Below are 20,739 nucleotides of genomic sequence, written 5' to 3' on the forward strand. Positions count from 1 at the left end.
TGGAAAGATAATGTGAAAAGGAAATTCATATTTATTTACAGGTATAATGATTCATGCATTGATAATGAAGAAGCATCAATATGATAGTTCAATGGTAGCCTAGTGTAATTGATACAATTGCTTTGCTATAGCCTAGCCTATACACTAATGAATGAATCGTTTAAAAATTTTTATGGCATACAGTATTACAGTCATATTCGTAATATAGCATTGGAAACATTGTTACTTAAAAAATACCCCCCCTTATCTAATTTGCTGATACACAGTAAGAAAACTAACACATTGTTAATTTTATATTAAATATCACTCACCTTATGCCTATATAAGGGTAGGCTATCCACTTTAATACTAGTCTTGCACACGATGTTATACATGATGAATACTTAGGTGATGATGATGATGTCACAAAAAAGTCTCATACAGTTCTTGCTGTACAGTTATTAGATTTCCACATGAAGACACACACACAACAGATAAGCTTATTAGCTGTTATGACATGATGATTAGTTACTATTCATTAAGTAGAAGTGGATCATCATAAAGGTCTTGGTCCTTGTCATTTTCACATTGAGTAGGCTGAGGGGGAGGAGGGAGAGGAAGGGTTGGTCTTGCTGTCTCAGGGGTGACAAGAGGTGGAAGGGGAGGAGGGAGAGGCAGGCACACTTGGTGAACTTTACAGAATACATAATAATTTCTGACTTTTTTGCTTTTTCATTTCTCTGAAAATGTTTCTATAATATATGGTACCAATCTTTCTTCTACCATTTGCTTTAGTTTCAGTGCCTGTATCACAGAAAGGCCCATGTCATAAAAGGAGTTAAAAGCAATTTTGAATAATTGGAACCCTCTGCCAGATTGTCTAATGTCAATTTGTTTTCTGACACTGCTTCTTTTACATCTTCTTCCTAATTGTCTGGCACTGGTTCAGAAGCACTCACCTCCATCAAGTTGTCTTCTGTGAATTCTTCTGGTGTGGTGTCTGTTAGCTCTTGAATCTCTCCAAGATCCATATCTTGAACCCTTCAGCTTCCACTTTTTCTGTCATATCCACAGTCTCTCTCTTTCATGGTTTCCTTGACTGGCTATGTAGTAAATCCTGTGGAGTCATGCTCAACATCTGGACACAGTTTTCTCCAGCAGAAATATATTGTTTCAGGCTTGATGGCTTTCACAGTTTTTTCTATAACAACGATGGCATCTTGAATGGTGTAATCCTTCCAGACTTTCCTGATGTTCTATCAGGGTTCTCTTCCATAGTGTGACAATCCTTTTCATAGAGTGCCATGTATAATTAGCCTTAAAGGTCCTTATGATCCCGATATAGAGGCTGAATTAGAGACGTTATGTTTGGGGGCAAGTAGATCACTTTGACGCCTTCAATGTTGAACTCATGGAGTTCTGGGTGGCTGGGGGCATTGTCCAATATCGAAAGAACTTTAAAAGGCAGTTCCTTACTGGCAAGGTACTTCCTGTCTTCAGGGACAAAGCATCGATGGAACCAATCCAGAAGAGCGGTTCTGGTTGTCCAGGCCTTCTTCTTATACCACTAAAAGACTCATTCTTTAATTGGATTGTCTTTTCATTACTGACTTGTAAGAGTTCTTCCTATATTCTAAATACAAGTCCCTAATCAGAGATGTGATTGCAAATATTTCCTCCCATTCTGTGGGCTGTCATTTAAATACTTTCTTGATGGTGTGCTTTAAATGACAGATGTTTTTAGTTTTTACACTTAGCTCTATGATCTACTTTTAGTTAACTTTTTGTATGTGGTGTGAGGTAAGGGTCCAGATTCATTCTTTTTTATATGGATATCCAGTTGTCCCAGCACCATTTGTTGAGAAGACTGTTCCTTACCCATTGAACAGTCTTGGCACACTTGTTGAAAATCAGCTGTCCACAGACAGATGGGTTTACTTCTTTCTTTTTTTATTTGAAGTAGAGTTGATTTACAATATTGTGTTAGTGTCAGGTGTACAACAAAGTGATTCAGTTGTATATATTTTTCAGATTATCTTCCATTATAGGTTATTATAAGATATTGATATAGTTCCCTGTGCTATGCAGTAAATCATTGATGCTTATCTATTTTATGTACAGTAGTTTGTATTTGTTAACACATTTTTGAACTCTCAATTCTATTCCATAGATCTAATATGTCTATCCTTACACCAGTATACTGCTCAGATTATTTTGGAATGGTCTTTTCATTTTTCCTCATTAGCTGAGCAACCTCGGAAAATTTAGTTGCTTAGCGTCAATTTCCTCATTTGTAAATTGGAAATATATTATCCATCTCCCCTCAGGATTGTTGTGGACTAAACAAGAATATAATAAAGCTTTTAGTTAAGTGCTTATCACATAATACTCCATTTAAAAACTTTTAATGGAAATCTACTTTCCATTCATAATATTTCCTTTCCTTCTGGCTAATCCTCCCCAATATAGACTATTCCTTATATTTTAAAATGTCCTGTGGGTAAGATTGATTCAGTGAGAAGAGGTGGGCATATTCCTGTACCACCACCAGGATTCAACAACCCCTAACCTGAAGAGCATGCATTTTCTCATATGACTCTCTCCTTATTTTTTTTTTTTATTTTTGCCACTGTGTATTAAGCTCCAGGGCACCTTCCCACTTTCCCCAATAACCATAGAAACCGGCGTGGTCTTCCCCATCCTTTTCCTGAATCCACACTTATGAACCAACGTGCTGGCTATCCTGCTTCTGGACCTACCTTCAGTGTTTATCTCCATTTTCCTCTCCACCAGCAGGGAAGCCCTTTGGGTTTATTTATTGTTGGAACAATTGCATCTCAGATTTTCACTTATGAAATTCTCTTCCTTAATCAGTTTCCTTACTTTTCACTTACAATGAATTTGGGATTAGATCCTGACCTCTAATCTTTCAGCCTCTCCCTGTTTTCTTGGTCCATGGCCTTTTTTTCTGGACCCATTTGCCTGTATGTAAGCATTTTGGTCAACCATTTCAATGAGACAGTCTCTTTCATTCTAAGAACCCAAGGTCACTTGAATGCAAAAAAAAGCCCTTTATTAACTTTAGAGGCTTATCTCCTCAAGTCACTAAGTATTGCTGGGTGGGGAAAGCCAAAAAGCCTTTCCAAGTTGTTCCCTGTATTCTTCTTTAGTCCTTTCTTGGGCTCCCCCCAATGCTAATATTATCTTTAGTCTCTGCTAGTTATTTCTGTTTTGTCTGCAAATCAGTGAGGGCCTTTCCTATCCTAAAATATCTCATTCTTCAGCCTCTTACGTGTTCTCTGTTTTTCATCACATCTGTAAAGAGTATTCTTTACTTGGTACACCACCTTTTGGTTTGTATTCATTCCCTAAATAAATTATGCTTTGTGACTGTGCAGGGAAGAGTTTTTAACATAGCAGGCCTGAGGTTGCTGTCTTTAGAAGGGCCTACTTGCAGGGTTGGCTCTTGGCTGGAGCCTGAGAATTTGGCTTTTGAAAAGTTCCTTGCTTTTCAGATAACACTTTTGCCTGCTTGGGGCACTGAATGCCTGCTTTCCTTCTGGGTGTCTGGAATTTTGATAGTTATGATTTTGGTCTTTGTGCCTGTAACCAGCCCTCAATAAAATCCTTGGACTCCCGAGTCTCCAGCAGGCTCCTCTGGGCAGAGACATCGCACATCACGTAGGAGGCCTATGCATAGATTCCTCCAGACTCCATGTGATGTGCCTCTTTCCCTTGATGATCCTGTTGTATATCTTTCTCTACAATAAATGATAGCCTCTGAGTCCTGCAAGTCCTTCTAGCAAACCACCAAATGTGTAGGTGGCTGTGGGACCTCTTACAGTGACCTTCCTCGCCACCCTTAATTCAAACCGCTCTCAAAAGCTTGATCTATTTATGAGATCTGGAAGTCTTTTCTTAGTTTGTAACATCTGTTGCCAATACTCTTGCTTCCAGAAACTTTCCTTCCTCTACTTCGGTAAGAACGCCCTGCCCTGCCTCTCCTCACACCTCATTCATCTTCACAGACAGTTGTTGAATGCCTGGATGTACCAGGCGGTGGGCCTGGTACACAACAGCTAGTGAAAACAGTCATGGTGCAGCATATGGTCTAGTGGGAGAAGACAAGAAGCAGATGGTACATTCTGAGAAAAGTACTGTGTTGTAAGAGTGATTAAAAGGGGAGATATACTTCAGAAGGGTGGTCAGTGAGGAAGTCCATAAGATGGTCTGTGGAGATAGCAAAGGGGCAGGTAAAGTCTGTTTGGTAAAGAACCAGAACAGCAGAGAACAGCACATGTAAATGACTAAAAAGGCACTTGGCATCTTCTAGGATTCAAAAGGAGTCCGGTGTGGCTGGAACACTGCGAGAAGAGGGAGAGTGGAGAGGAGTTTAGAGGGTATCAAGGTCCAGATCACTTAGAGCTTTGTAGGCATGTTCAGAACTTCATACTTTAGGGGCAATGGGAGGCCAGCAAAGGGTTTATTCAGCCAAGCAACAGATATCTTTTCAAAAGATCATTCTTACAGTTGTAGAGAGAATGGATTAGAGAGGGGTAAGAAGGGGAGAGCCTAGTTTGGAGATTATTAGTGATATAGGTGAAAGATGATGGTGATGTCTGTGTGATGGCTGAGGAGATGGAAAGGAGTGAATGGACTTGGAAGTATGGAGTTCTGCAAGATTTTAACCTTACTTATCTTCTATCTGCTCTCTCCTTTGGTGATCATCTTCATTCCCACATTGTTAACTATCACCTCTGTGTGAAAGACTCTAACCCTATGATCCTAATCCTGATGTGAGCCAGTTTCACATTTTCAAAGGAATGGTTACATTTCAGAAATGTAAATGGTTCCAGAGCCATAATGCTTCTGCCACTTACTATCAGTGTGATCTTGGACCAGTTATTTCACTTCCTCATGCCTCAGTTTCCTCATCTGTAAAATGGGGATAATGTATTACTTACCTAATAGGATTGCTGTGAAGATTAAATGAGTCAGCAAACAAAAAACATCTGGGCAGTAGCTTGCACAAAGTAATCTATCAACATTAGTTCCACCAGCAGGACTCCACAATTTCTCTGTCCCTGCCAGTCACAGGTGAACTGCCTCCAGCACCCAGTCTAACTCTTTCACCTAACACTTCCATTTCTGTTAATGGCACTAGCCAGAGATTCCTAACCACAGTCACATTTGACTCCTTGCTGTCAAGTAGAAACCTAAAATTAGCGATTGCTACCAAGTATATTTTCACTTTTATCTGCACATAAAGTGAAAGTTACGCTTCTTTTATTCATTCATCAACAAATACAGTTGACCCTTGGACAACACAGTTTTGAACTGTATTGTGGGTTCACTTATAGAGATTTCTTTCAATAAATGTATTGGAAAGTTTTTTTGAAGATTTGCAACAATTAAAAAAATTTGCAGATGAACCATGTAGCCTAGAAATATCAAAAAAAAATTAAGAAAAAGTTAGGTATGTCACGAATGTATAAAATATATGTTAGCTATACAAATACATATAAAATGTATGTTAATTGGCTGTTTATGTTATCAGTAAGACTTCTGGCCAACAGTAGGCTGTTAGTAGTTAAGTTTTGGGGGAGTCAAAAGTTACAGGCAGATTTTCAGCTGCATGGAGGGTTGGTACCCCGGTGTTGTTCAAGGGTCAACTATATTCACCAAATGCCTACTATGAGAGTCAAGCAATTAGACTATGTACCTACTCAATTCTAATCTTTTGTCCTTCAGATACAATTTCTGCCTTTGGTTTACACAAAAATATATTTGAAGTTCCTTAACAATCTTGATGGAAAATTCCTCTACATAATCAAGATGGAGTTTCAAAGATCCTCAGTAAGTGAAACAAATGAAACCACTAAAAAATTTCTAAGCATGTTTTACTATCTCAGTTACCGACCTTATCAATCCAATTATGGGTACAAAAAGGGTTCAAGAGCAGTGATATCAAAGCTTATGACTGAGGAAAATGGTGCAAGCTACTCATCCCTGAGTTGACAGTAGCATTAGCCATAGCTGCCTATCCTCCAGTACTATGTCTTTGTACTTAGTGAATGTTACTGATATAGGTGGCATCTATTAATAGTGTATATACCTTACTAGGTTTTGACTTTGAATCAAATATTAAAAAAGTGAAGTTGTTCCTTTTTGTGAAAATTCAATTACAACTGGTTTTGGAGCTCATTTTCTCCACTGGGTCAAGAAAGTCTAAACTCTCTAGACATTAAGGACTGATAGAGAGGATGAGGTGGGTACAAAGAGAATCACAACACAAAGTTATAGATACTATAGACACAGACCTTGCCCATAAGGCACATAATGATGTATACAACATGGATGATACCAAAGAATTTATTGTAAATGTAGTGGCAAATGCATTGAGAATAATCATCATTAAAAAGAAATTAGAAAATTACACGTTTAAAGTATGTGCTTTTTTCCACCACCTTTACGTTATGGCTAGTACCAACATTTTAAGTACTGAAATACTTAATGGGATGGCCCACTTTCACATAATTTCATGACTTTGTCTTCATCTTAATTTTTAAAGCAGTTGACCATGAATTTCAGTTTCAATTATTATTCTGTTTTTATCAATTCGGTAATGATCTGTAGAATCTTGTCATCTGGATGGAAGGAGAAAAAACTCCCATGAATAAATTCATCACTGGCTAATTTTCCAATATATACACATGTAAACCACAGATATACTTCATTAAAAGATTCTTTAAAATTAGAATACAGAATTAACATCAGCAATATTCACTCTAAAACTAGAGATGCCTCTATAATATAATTTGTTGCCCTACAAATATTATTTTAATTATCATTATAGTTGTATTATACCTACTTTGATAAAAAGTAGGCAAAGGCCTGAAGAGATGATGTGATATAACTGTTGGTCCTTTATAAGGAATTATTTCCTTAAAACTTCTTTTAAGACAGAAGTTTCCTAACTTTTTCACCCGGCTCAAATATACTAAAGGCTTTTTGACTCTTCTATAAACTTCAGAACATGTCAGGATTCCAACAGTTTGGGCAAGGAATAAGGAACTCTTTATCCGTTTCTCCATGTTTAGTCCAAAGGAAACAAAGAAATTTAACTGGGAAGTATTCTTGGAGAGGTGTCAATGGAAAAGTGACAGACCTCTCCACACAACAAAGGAATCAAACAGCAATTAATCTGATGAATAGACCAATAGAGGCCACATTATTTGCTAGAGGTTTTAACAGCTGCTTCCACTTTTAAACAGTTGGTCTGATATTGTGACTTCCTAACTACTCTCTGGATAGTTGTAATTATCAGGGCTCCAAGACTGAAATTCTGTATCTTATTAGATATTTCAGTAAAAGAATGGTCTATGTTCCAATGATTGCAATGGAGAATTTTGATAACGGGGCCCATGGCCTGACACTCTGGTTCCTAGCGGCTACAGTGGCATTAAAAAAAAAAAGGAAAGGAAAGGTCACCTGCTGCAAAGGGAACACGGCAGGTCTAGAAAGAACCATGAGGAAGAGTAAAGAACGTCTGAGGAAGAGTAGAGTAAAAGAAAGTACAAGAGCAACTTCAGTTATTTCTTTTTCAACAGCTTGGTGTTATATCCCAACTTTTATTATTATAAAGTCCAGAAAGAGGATACTAATGTACCTTATCCTCCCCACTAAGTCAAAAATATATGCTTCATCAGAGGGCAAATTCTGCTTTCTCTTTTATGGCAAAGAGAAACACTGAAATCATTTTAAAATTCATTTTTCTTAATTTAAAAGTTGAGGTTCAACCTGTCCTTTATATAATGTAATTTTTTCTAAGGCTAAGTTGTAGTGCACAAATTTCCTCAAGAAAAGAGCTCATATCTCTTAATATGTCAAGACCTGATCTAAGTTTCCAGCAGTATAGGAAAACTAATACAGTTTAGCGCTTATTCATTCACCTTCAGTTATGCAAATAAACACAGAGTGTGAGGCTTCAGGGCAGTAGCACTAGACCAGTAGCTCCCCACCTTGCCTAACTACGAGAATTAACTGGGATACTTGTTAAATATAATCACATTGAACAGTAGATCATTTCTTAACATCATTAAAAGCAGGAATACCAAACTGATGTGATGCAATGAGAGGAATATAGCACCAACCAAAACATATTCTTTTCCTGACAATCTGATTCTAATATCAGATTATATCTGTTATATCTCTAGATATATATAGTTATATCAGTTATATCTCTAGATATAACTACGAGTTTATAGGAAATATAAGAAACAGAGAAACACATTAAATCAAAGCATGAAGATGCAACCACCCAAATCCTAAATGTCAGAAATTCTACCAGAAAAATAACCTAGTTTACTAAAAATTTTAAAATGGGGAGTGTAGTAGAGGGGAAGTGTTACAGATTAAAAGAGATTACAAAATAATAACATGGCCATCGGCCTCTCCCACAGAGGAGATTCAGTATGCCTGGAGTAGGTCTTTGGACTTTGTATTTTTAACAACTGCCAGGATAATTCTGATTATTTGGCAAGTTTGGGAAACACTATACCAGACTAAGTGGCAACTCAGGTGTCCACTGCAGATTTCTGTTGAAGGATAATGTACATATTTTATACAGACTAACAGCTCTGCATTTGGGAGAATGGTAGAGAAAACATGCTGGGAACCTCAGAGAAAGTCCCTCTTTCTTATTTTTTAAAATAACTGTATCACTAGTTTACTAGTATGTAAACTAGTAGCAAAATTACAAATGCTCAGTTTTATCATCCTTTTTCTGTGAAATGGCCAGAAGTTTAGAAGTGAAGCTTAGAAGAGGAAGGAGTAAACCAGAAGAATCTTAAGAGGATAACTAGATTGTGAATAATGAAGAATTGTCTGTGTCTGATGGAATTCAGCATAAAATAAATTTTATTAAAGTAATTTTTAATCACATGGAATTTAAGCCTCAATGAACTATAGTGTATGCCAGTGTTTAAAAGTATGCTGTTTTCTACCTACATTATAATCAAACACTTACTTTCAAGGGACATCTTAGGATTTTCAAGCTTTTTTCTTAAAACAGAATCAATGAGAATTCTTAGCTGCTTGAAAATGACAGCTATCTTAACAGGTGCCTGTTGAGAGGAGATGACAAATTGAACAATGTTAATCCCAGGGAGTGGGAATGTGTTTAAATAAAATCAAAGTAAGCATGTATACCTTACAATATGCTTTAGCACATCTTGACCTTAAAACGTTACGGGAAAAATATAAATAAATTACTTCCTGTAGCTAAGATACATAAACTTCAATTTCCTTATTAAGTACCCATAAATTTGATATCTCTTTCCAAAATAAAGAAACCATTATTTCAATTGTTTGTTTTCTTCTCTTACTAGTTTTTAAAATGGAATTTTTTTAAAAAAGCTTTATTGAGGTATAATTTATAGATCATAAAAAATTCATTGTATACAATCCAATGATTTTTAGTTAATTTATAGAGTTGTGCAACCATCACCACAATCCAGTTATAGAACTCTACTACCATCTCAGCCTCTTTTGTGAGAACTGCACATATTTTTTTAAGTTGCCTTTAAAATTTACATCTCCAGTCTTAGACAAATAGCTATCATGGTATATCAGCAGAATGTATTAGATTTGCTTAAACTGGTCAATGTTGATGAGTTACAGAGAAATAAACTTATTGCTGGTAGCTGGTTGGTCTAATTTTTCCAGAGAAGAATGAAGAATGTGATAAATATGCATTTAAGCTATGAATCTGTGTCTCTTTATAGGTGGCACAATATAGCGGAAGCAGCATGAGTTTGAGGATCAGATAGTTCTAGGTTTAAACTTTGCTCTACCATTAACAATCCATGTAACCTAGGTAAGTTATTTAACTTCTCACTGAGCTTAAGTGCCTTATCTATAGAAAGAAACTACAGAAATTATCTAACAAGACTGTTAGGGTATTAAATTAGGGATAATCCATGTAAAGTTAACAACTACTGAAGTATACAAAACATGGAAAATTATAATTATTACTGACAATAAATGAAATCTGTAATAGCAATATAATTTGATTTTCAAATTAAACAGATTTAAAACCATATAGGCAAGATAAAATAAGTAAGTCTTCTATTTTAAGTCAAATTATTGGAAGAAATTATGCAAACTCCAATAAAATTTTTTAAAAAACTATACCTCAGTGGTACTGGAAGTAGAAATTTTAATATAATCAATAAGATCAGTTGTAGCATGTACCTGAAAATAGATCCAGCCATCAACAGAGAGAAGACGTTCCCGGTGTTGAACTTCTATGTCACCACCAAAAAGTAACACTGGAAAAGGGGTTATTAGGGTAGTTTCCCTCAAATATACTCGGGCATACCGTATCTGCATAAAAACAGAGAGGAAAAAAACACTTTAAAGCCTAAAAATATAAAAAATTCATTTATCTGTTTCATGTAAGCATTTTTCTATAATTTGCTACTATATATTTTAAATCAGGTTTTATAAAGCTACATGTCTACATTCTCTTATGTGCATAATTTTTCAATTTTATAATAATCGCAGTCACCATCTGTGCATTTATACTATTAAGAGGATTTTAAACATTAATTGTAAGGCTGAATTATATACCTTGAACATAAATGAGACTATGAACAAGCAATTTTATGCTAATGCTGTTAAATAATTAATGCAACAATAAAATTATGATTAAGGTTCACAGTGTCTGGTTTCTAAAGCAAGGTTCAGCAATGGCCATTAGTCAGGAATTTGTTATGTTTTACACATTTAAGTTTGATGATATGTTGGGAGTTATTCAAGCCAATGCTTGAAATTATGGATCTTTATTAATTTAATGAGCTATGATTCAAAAGGTTGACTGTTTTAATTGTAATCTACAAGTATTTGCTATTAAATTATCTTAGGTTGCACTGTGACTCAAACTGTCGCCACATCATATATAGTTCTATCCCATCCCATATCTCCCTTATTTGGAAATGTGGAAAAAAGACGTGTTATATGTTTTTGTTGAGAAACCATGTACATCTTGATTTCAAATATAAACAAACATGAGTAGCTCAATTTAAGAACCAAATACGATATCTGCTGGGCATCCTAATTTCTTATGACTGATTTCTAGAATAATGCCCTGAGTATTGGAATTTAAGAATGAGTACTTTACCTTCTCCTGGTATAAAAGCCATCCATAAGTTTGCAAATCTCGATTTACTGAGGATGGATGTACTTGTGCTTTGCCTTGGGCTGTCTCCACAATGCAAGCCAATTTTTCTGTAACATCAACTGATTTTGTATAGATTATCTTCCCCACATTGTCATACAGTCCAGCAGTAAGTACAGCTTTAAGAAGGGCAATTTCTTGGAAGGAAAGGGTCTGTGAGGCTCTGTTTCCTTCCAAGCCACTGGAAGTTGTAGATGATAAAAATCCTGCTGCCTTAACCAACTTTATTAACTCCTGCTTTACATCCTGGATTGGTTTGTTGAAAAGAGACAAGATCATAATTAAAATAGAGAAGGTGCCAACCAACCTTGTATTTTATATTACTGTTTCCTATCAAAATTGACAGGATGCCAAAAAGCTAAAAAGAGAATTACGACATGATCCAGCAATCTCACTCCTGGGCATATTTTTGGAAAAAACAAAAACACTAACTCGAAAAGATACATGAACTGCAATGTTCATAGCAGCACCATTTACAATAGCCAAGATATGGAAAAAACCCAAATGTCCATCAATAGACGAATGGATAAAGAAGATGATGTATGTATATACAATGGAATATTACTCAACCGTAAAAAAGAATGAATTTTTGCCATTTGCTACAACTTGGATGGACCTGGAGGGCATTATGCTTAGTGAAATATGTCAGACAGAGAAAGACAAATACTGTATGTTATCACTTATATGTGGAATCTAAAAAATAAAACTAGTGAATATAACACAAAAGAAATAGACTCACAGACATAGAGAACAAGCTAGTGGTTACCAGTGGGGAGAGGGAAGGAGGGAGGGGCAAGATAGGGATAGGGGACTAAGAGGTACAAACTACTATGTATAGAATAAGTAAGTTACAAGGATATATTGCCAGCACATGGAATACACCCAATATTTTATAATAACTATAAATGAACCATAATCTTTAAAATTTGTGAATCACTATGTGATATACCTGAAACTTATTAATACTGTAAATCAACTATACCTCAATTAAAAAAAAAGCGCCTTTGTGGAAATTTGGCATGCTAAAATTTTTCACTTATAGCCTTATTATAAATATTAATATTTGTTAAATATTTTCCTAGTCCATCATATTACTAAGTAAAGCCAGCAGCATAAAGTATATATCTTGGGCTTCCCTGGTGGCACAGTGGTTAAGAATCCACCTGCCAATGCAGGGGACACAGGTTCGAGCCCTGGTCCAGGAAGATCCCACATGCCGCAGAGCAATAAAGCTCGTTACACCACAACTCCTGAGCCTGTGCTCTAAAGCTGCGAGCCACAAATACTGAACCTGCATGCCACAACTACTGAAGCCCACGCTCCTAGAGCCTGTGCTCTGCAACAAGAGAAGCCATCGCAATGAGAAGCCCACACACCGCAACAAAGAGGGGCCCCCACTTGCTGCAACTAGAGAAAGCCCGTGCACAGCAACGAAGACCCAATGCAGCCAAAAATAAATAAATACTTTTTTTAAAAGTATATATTTTTGTGCATTAGTCTTTGTATAAATAATATTTTTAGTTTAGCAAACTGTTCAGATTATGCATTTTATTAATATATCAGTTTATTTTCAAGTTTAGCACCAGCCAAAACTTGTGAAGAAATGTCTTAATATATTACTATTCCTCAAGTTCCATAAATATCTAATATTATAATAAAACTTTAGATGAAAGACGAAAAGACAACCCTCAGAATGGGAGAAAATATTTGCAAACGAATCAATGGACCAAGGGTTAACCTCCAAAATATATAAACAGCTCATGCAGCTCAGTATTGAAAAAACAAACAACCCAATCCAAAAATGGGCAGAAGACCTAAACAGACATTTCTCCAAAGAAGACATACAGATGGGCAAGAAGCACAAGAAAAGCTGCTCAACATCACTAATTATTAGAGAAATGCAAATCAAAACTATAATGAGGTATCACCTCATACTGGTCAGAATGGCCATCATCAGAAAATCTACAAACAACAAATGCTGGAGAGGGTGTGGAGAAAAGGGAACCCTGTTGCACTGCTGGTGGGAATGTAGATTGATACAGCTACTATGAAGAACAGTACGGAGGTTCCTTAAAAAACTAAAAATAGAATTATCATATGACCCAGCAATCCCACTACTGGGCATGTATCTGGAGAAAACTGTAATTCAGAAAGACACATGCACCCCAATGTTCATTGCAGCACTATTTACAATAGCCAGGTCATGGAAGCAACCTAAATGCCTATCGACAGACGAATGGATAAAGAAGATGTGGTACATATACACAATGGAATATTATTCAGCCATAAAAAGGAACGAAATTGGGTCATTTGTAGAGACGTGGAGGGACGTCTGTCATACAGAGTGAAGTAAGTCAGAGAGAAAAACAAGTATCGTATATTAACATATGACGTCTGTCATACAGAGTGAAGTAAGTCAGAGAGAAAAACAAATATCGTATATTAACACATATATGTGGAATCTAGAAAAATGGTACAGATGAACCAGTTTGCAAGGCAGAAATAGAGACACAGATGTAGAGAACAAAAGTATGGACACCAAGGGGGGAAGTGGAGGCGGGGGAGAATGGACAGGGAGACTGGGGTTGACATATATACACTAATATGTATACAATAGATGACTAATAAGAACCTGCTGTATTAAAAAAAATAAAATTCAAATAAAAATTTTAGTAAAAATGAAAATGAAATCCTGCCATTTGCAGCAGTGTGGATGGATCTGAAGAGTATTATGCTTAGTGAAATAAGGCAGACAGAGAAAGACACATATTATATGATATCACTTACTTGTGGAATCTAAAATAAACAAATGTATACAGCAAAACAGAAAGAGACTCACAGATACAGAGAACAAACAAGTGATTACCAGTGGAGGAAGGGAAAGGGGGAGGGGCAAAATAGAGATGTGGAATTAAGAGATATACACTAGTATGTACAAAATAGACAAGCAACTAGGATATATTGTACATCACAGGGAGTTACAGTCATTATTGTGTAATAACCTTTAATGGAGTATAAACTACAAAAATACCAAATCACTATGCTGTATACCTAAAATGAATATTATGTTGTAAATCAACCATACGTCAATTAAAACAAAATTAACAGTATGCCAAATTTTCAGTTAACTACAGCCCAAATTACATTAGGGAGGAAAAAAAAGATACTGGAAAGTCAAGGATTAAATGGAGTCATCTGATTCTGTAACATCAACTGATTTTGTATAGATTATCTTCCCAAGGCTTTAGATGTCATAAAATAAGAATGTCTAAAATGTGAGAGCAATAAAAATGTACCTGAACACATTTTCATTCAGTCTATTTACTTCCACAGTAGCTCTCCTTTCAACATTTTTACTCAATAAGGATGGTCACATAGAGAACACTAAGGAAGAATTACAGAGGACTCTGATCCTAGACTGCAAGAACCTTCTTTATTTGTCTCTGGGAAACATTTTAATTTCCTAAAGAACTCTGATAAAGTTTATTAATGGCAAAAATCTAAACTTGTTGCCTATAATCTTTTTCTACCTCTAGTAGTGCCAATCAACTAAAATACTACAGGGAGGATAAGCATTTTAAAGTAAACAGGATACAAGTGATTAAAAGGTGAAGTGTACATTTAGGATTTACTTTAGGCTTCTGGTTTGGGACTTAAGGGACTTTAAGTCCAGGAGAGGAAAGACCAACCAGACAGTTGCTGCCACACCACAAGGTTGGTAAAGAGACTGAAAACCTTGCAGCCCAGGGGAGGTGAAGAAAAGGCTCATAGAAGGAAGGGGGGTGGGAGGCAACTTGGAGGTTGGGAGGAAGTGGAGTGGAGATAAAGCAGTGTTGATTAGCTCTCCATATCTTGAACCCCAGTCAGCTGGCCCAGAGGCATCTGTTTCTTCAATTTATCCCTTTTTCTGCTTCAAGAAGGACAAAATTTATTCCACTTAGCAAAGTCCCTGCTGTCATCTCAGCAGTTATTTTATTTTTATTTATTTTTTCTTGCATTCTTCAAGTCTACTGCATATCTGACATTATAGAAGTACACTGTTAGGCTAATCTAATAATCTAGTTTTTATTCATTAATTCAAAAATATTGACTAAGCACCTAATAGATGCTTAGGTACTAGGTTCAGCAGTTATTTTAAATCACACACACAAAAACTGGTCAAATTATATGGGAATAAAAATATTTTTTAACCTTTTAAAATATGAGTATAGAATAGGGGAATTATGTGAGAGGTTATGGGAATTATGTGAGAGGTTATGAATACTTTTATAGCATGTCTGCACTAAACACCATTTCCCTTTAAATGCTGTACTAAACTTGAGACATATCAATCAAACAATGTGTGGACCTTGTGTGGATCATGATTTGAACTAGCTGTAAAGAAACATTTATGAGATAATCAGGGATATTTAAATATTGTATAGTTGATGATATTAAGGAATTATTTTTTAAGGCATGGTAATGTTAAAGAAAAAAATAGTCCTATACTTCAGAGATATATAACAATCTGACGCCTGGGATTTGCTTCAAAATAATCTAGAGGGCAGACAGTGGATTAACGGGAGTATTAAGTAAAACAAGGTTGAGCACGTGTTGATAATTATGGAAGTGGGAAATGAGTACCCAGGAGTTCCCTATACTATTTTGTATGTTTGAAAATTTCCATAATAATTAAAAATAACAGCTGATTATCAGAGTTGAGAAAAACTATAGAATATCCCCAATTCAATTCCATTTTTTAAAATGAGAAACTGAGAATTAACCTTCCCCAAGCTGAGCTGCTGAATAGACAACTATCCTAATTCCCAAGCTACTGTTATATCTATGAAATCATGTTGCATCCTTGATCATTTCCTGAATATATTAAGATTGTTACATACTATTTTGAATCACTGTGTAATACAGGTTAACTGCTGGGATAAACAAAACAAAAAATCACAAATTTATTAATTCAGCAAATGTTTATTAAACCCTTACTATGTGTCAAGCACTATACTAGGCATTTCTTTTTCCAAATTAATCCTATTGACTATATGACCCTGAATTAAGATAGTTGCATTAAGACTTACCTCTAGGGTTAACAGTGATGTTCTATTAAGAAAGTTCCTCCGGCAATACGCTATTTCAGAACGATAGCCTCCTTCTTGCCGTGCTTTCTTCCATCTAAATAAGTAAAATGACCAAATTTTAATATGTTTCCAAACTCTTTTTCAGATTACTAACCAAAGCTTTAATTACATTATAATCATATCAAAAGAGGAAGTTTTAGGAACTAGCCAATTGTATGTAAGAATTTCAACTACAATACAGATATTTTTTGTTCATGTATAACAGTAAATTAATAACTTCAAATACAAGGTAATATACACATAATAATACAGAGTACATTGTTCGTAAATTTTAGGATTATAAAAATGTGAATCTTTAAAATAATTCAACTTGACAGATGCAGTAACTAAAAATAAATTTAAATCTTAAATGTATCCTTTTAATAAAAGTCAAAAATAAATACCCTCAGGTTTGACCTACTGACAAGACCCAGATTATTTATTTACCCCAGATATGCATTGTAGATCGTCAGATGGTCTGAATCTGCCATAGCCAAAGCTGATTTTGCAAGATCTGCTTCATCTTTTCGACCAATTGGTGTGGTAAAAGGAGACTTCTCTGTCATAACTGCAGCTAGTGTTGCCTATCCATAAATAACCAAAAAATGTATCATTAAATAGGTATATATTGAAAGCTGATTTGAAATAGAAAGCAAATCATAAAACAATTGCACTTTCAAGTTGCATGTTTCTTCTTTTCAATTTATTGTGTTCTATAATAGCTACATATTTTCATTTTAATTAGTTACTTTTAGTTTCATTTTATGGAATTTTAAACATTTATCACTTTACTTTTACACCATCTTTGTGGGTAGGGAAGTAATACCACCAGAATCAGAGATTTTTTTTTTTTTTGCGGTACGTGGGCCTCTCACTGCTGCGGCCTCTCCCGTTGCAGAGCACAGGCTCCGGACGTGCAGGCTCAGTGGCCATGGCCCACGGGCCCAGCTGCCCTGTGGCATGTGGGATCTTCCTGGACCGGGGCACGAACCCGTGTCCCCTGCATCAGCAGGCGGACTCCCAGCCACTGCGCCACCAGGAAAGCCCAGAATCAGAGATTTTAAAAAATGAATATTTGTGTGATTTATAGTCTGTCACACAGTTAAAAGAAATCCCTTAATCACAGCTCAGAGGTCTTGACTCCTAGCCTGAATTTCCATTGCCCGCAATGCTCTTTAAATACTTCTTACATAATCTGGACTACATAACAACCCATTTGTTGTTTTTGCAGCTTTTCAGATCAACTGTCGTGGCAGAGGATATTTCTTGGACTCAACACAATTCTGGTGAGTATCTGTATCTGATACTAGAAAAAAAAGGACTAGAGTAAGTCATACTCTCTCCATTTCATTTTCAAACAGCCTTGATTTGTAGTCCCAGAAAAGGCCACAACTTGATATAGCTGGGAAGTTGGAATGGCAGAGCATGCATACGAGCCAGGAGATTCAGACAGAGTCACAAAGTTTGTTAATTCTGAGATAATTTGAGAAAACAGAATTGCTGGTAATTGCTAGCTCAGAGGTAACTCAGAAAAAAAGGAAGTTTTGATTCTACTTATGTGTGGAGTTCAAAACGCTCTAAGAATCACTTACTATATATTCAATTAAGTAAATATTTCAAGTGGGTTGTTTGATAGCAAAAGTCTAGACAAGCCAAAACCCTTTTACAAAATAGTACCTACAATACACTTAGTAAATGGATGATTTTCTTGTGTATAAATATCAAAAATATTCAAAAATTCTCATTAAGCATTTATATTTCCTGGTTTTAATGTAAGTACAGACATTCTGTTTAGTTAAAAAAATAAAAGCTAAAATTTGTTTCTAAACTTAATACTTCCCCAGCTAAAATGATATTTACAGTGAAGAAGCAGCAGTGTTGTTTGTCTTACCACTGGATCAAGACAGCCAAAAATGGCACCAAAAATAAGCATCTTGCCAATTTTGACATTCACAGGCAAAGCTGCAAGGTGTTGGCCCAATGGAGTCAGTTTAGGCTCATTTAGTTCACAAGCTCCAATTTTTCGGAGTAAATTCATTGCATTGCTGATTACTTGAAGTTGAGGAGGATCTAAAGCTTTGGAGAGGAAATCTTCAGGAGAACCAAGATTACATTTCTGCAGATTGAAAAAGTGATAAATTAGTATGTGATCAGAAAGAATTAACAAAGAGATGGTCAAACTGGAACTAAATTTAAGTAAAATTTTAAGCAAAGAGGATAAATGTCTGTGTCTATTAAGGGAGTAGGAAAGAGGATGAGATCTTCCAGTCCATATTTTTATTCATTTCTGATTTTTATAGAATCAAAAATCTGAGAACTGAAGGATATTATAGATCTTTCAGAGTAGGAAACCTTTGGTCTAGGCCAGGATTTCTCAAGTCCAGCTCTGTTGTTATTTGGGGCCAGATAATTCTGTTTTAGGGGACCGTGCTGTTCATTGTAGAATGTTTAGCAGCATCCCTGGCCTTGACCCACTAGATGTCCATAGCATCGTCTCCCTCTTCCCCCAGTTCTGACAACCAAAAATGTTTCTTGACATTCCCGTTTTTCCCTGGTGAGCAATATCATCCCCAGTTAAGAACTACTGGTCTAGGTTATGAGTCTATATTTTCATCTATAAAGTATGAGTGCTTATGGCAGACTTAAAGCACAGTGGGTTTACTTATAAAAGATGGGGGAAGGGGGCATTTATTAAAGAGTAAATAAAATACTTGAAAATCTAGAGCAACAGAAGGTAAGATAAGTTTAAGTCTTCTTCCCACCCGCCCCGCCCAGAAAGGGGTGAAGAACAAAAAATTCATCTAAGTTCCTTTGGGATTACCATAATATGAAGACATAATTCCTCCAAAGGCACACGCAAGATTTCAGGAACAGAATAGTCCATAAAGCCTTCAAATCTGAAAAATAAAATAAAAATAATACTAAATACATACTATCAGAAATGTCACACTGTATTGGTTTATGTTTTTAATTTCCGGGCTATGCCATACCTTTCTCTCGTGTACATTCGGAAACAGAAGCCACCTCTGACGCGCCCAGCTCTCCCCTGGCGCTGCAGAGCACTTGCTTTGCTGACAAACGTCTCCACCAAAGAACTCATCTGACTGCTTTCATGGTACCTAGAGAAATGTTTTAGGAGAGAATATGTAGATAATTGACTGAAATCAAAATCTGAAAAAACTGGAAATATTTGACTCTAAAATTAAGTTGAAGATTAGAGTGCCTCTTAATTATGCAATAAGAATTCTTTGAGAGTTTGAGAAATGCCACTGTGAACATTACAATTCAACGCACCTTTCACAAGATACAGTTCAACCCTGAAAACACCTCCTCTACAGGTACAATTAAAAAAATCAAGAGTTTATTTTGTACTGGATAGTCGTACTCACTTCCAAATATTGCTCAAGTTTCCTAATATTAGGGACAGTGTATATAGATTACAATAGACTACTAAGGTGGTCTCCCTTATTTGCGAAATACAAACATTAAAACATTTATAAAGTAATAATCTTTCTGTTGAAGATTCAGTTAATCTATTATGTGCCAATTACTGTACTAGGCACTTTCAATTATGAAATTTTAATTTTTCCCATTTACATATGAGGAAACTGATGATTATAACTGATGGTCATATTACTAGCTCAAGATTATAGATCAGAGATTTATAATCCAACTCTGATTCTAAAACTCATACTTTTTTTTTTTGTAATCCCATAAATAATGCTTTTGTAAAACATTAAGTTATAAACTAATTTACAAAATCTATGTTCTGAATATTTTCTCAGCACTTTTCTGAAAGTAGCAGTACACTGATATTACTTATGGGAAAACTGATGACATGAATTTTAACATTTATTCTCAGACATTTTAAACTTCCCTACAGTTTCTCTGAGACTTTTTGTTTTGGGCAGAATTAGGACATTCAAGATTTTCCTGATATGATTCTGTGATCTAGTGCTTGCTTCAGCAGCACATGTACTAAAATTGCAATGATTCTGTGATGTCTCCTAAGAATTGAAGAGTCCCAAGCCCTCTTCAGGTTCAAAAAATGTTTTGATTTGGAAAATTCAGACTTACTTGTTTTCTTTCGTTCTTCCAGTATCAATTACAAATACAACATCTGGAATAGTGATACCCGTCTCTGCAATATTTGTTGCTAAAACAATCTGAAAATAAAAAGCCAAAACTTCTAGGTAACAACTTTCAGCAATGTGCCATCATTTAAACTTCTTTGGATAGTTCAGCCAATGAATTTTAAAAAATGAATTTCACTTTTATTTACAAAAATTCACAATCTAATTGCTATTACTGTGTAATCTAAATTTGCTCTAATTAACTTTATCACCTTAGCTTATTAATTAAAGTTATAGATTCTTATTCCAACAAAAATACCATTCCCCTAATTCTAGTCAG

At 35.6% G+C, this 20,739-nt stretch overlaps 1 protein-coding gene and 1 long non-coding RNA gene across 4 annotated transcripts in view; one reads left to right on the forward strand and one right to left on the reverse strand.

Annotated features, from left to right (window-relative positions):
- The first annotated feature begins 5,727 nt into the window (after positions 1 to 5,727).
- The window catches only part of LOC117311580 (uncharacterized), a 37,244-nt gene continuing 22,232 nt past the window's right edge, over positions 5,728 to 20,739 (forward strand). Inside the window, exons 1-2 of the long non-coding RNA XR_004525776.2 lie at positions 5,728 to 5,835; positions 17,558 to 17,612. This is a non-coding gene — a long non-coding RNA (uncharacterized lncRNA). The remainder of the gene's footprint in view (positions 5,836 to 17,557; positions 17,613 to 20,739) is intronic.
- DHX29 (DExH-box helicase 29) overlaps positions 6,336 to 20,739 on the reverse strand; it is a 48,268-nt gene continuing 33,864 nt past the window's right edge. For all 3 annotated transcript variants that reach the window (XM_019930037.3, XM_019930038.3, XM_019930039.3), the window contains 10 exons: positions 20,404 to 20,492; positions 19,317 to 19,445; positions 19,148 to 19,223; positions 18,218 to 18,442; positions 16,774 to 16,910; positions 16,288 to 16,381; positions 11,162 to 11,464; positions 10,234 to 10,365; positions 9,008 to 9,104; positions 6,336 to 6,626 (listed from right to left, as the gene is read on the reverse strand). In XM_019930037.3, the coding sequence (XP_019785596.2) occupies positions 6,580 to 6,626; positions 9,008 to 9,104; positions 10,234 to 10,365; positions 11,162 to 11,464; positions 16,288 to 16,381; positions 16,774 to 16,910; positions 18,218 to 18,442; positions 19,148 to 19,223; positions 19,317 to 19,445; positions 20,404 to 20,492 (1,329 nt within the window). In that variant the 3' untranslated portion in view covers positions 6,336 to 6,579. The remainder of the gene's footprint in view (positions 6,627 to 9,007; positions 9,105 to 10,233; positions 10,366 to 11,161; positions 11,465 to 16,287; positions 16,382 to 16,773; positions 16,911 to 18,217; positions 18,443 to 19,147; positions 19,224 to 19,316; positions 19,446 to 20,403; positions 20,493 to 20,739) is intronic.

This window comes from Tursiops truncatus, chromosome 3 (genome assembly GCF_011762595.2).
Source record: "Tursiops truncatus isolate mTurTru1 chromosome 3, mTurTru1.mat.Y, whole genome shotgun sequence".
Classification (NCBI taxonomy): Eukaryota; Metazoa; Chordata; class Mammalia; order Artiodactyla; family Delphinidae; genus Tursiops; species Tursiops truncatus.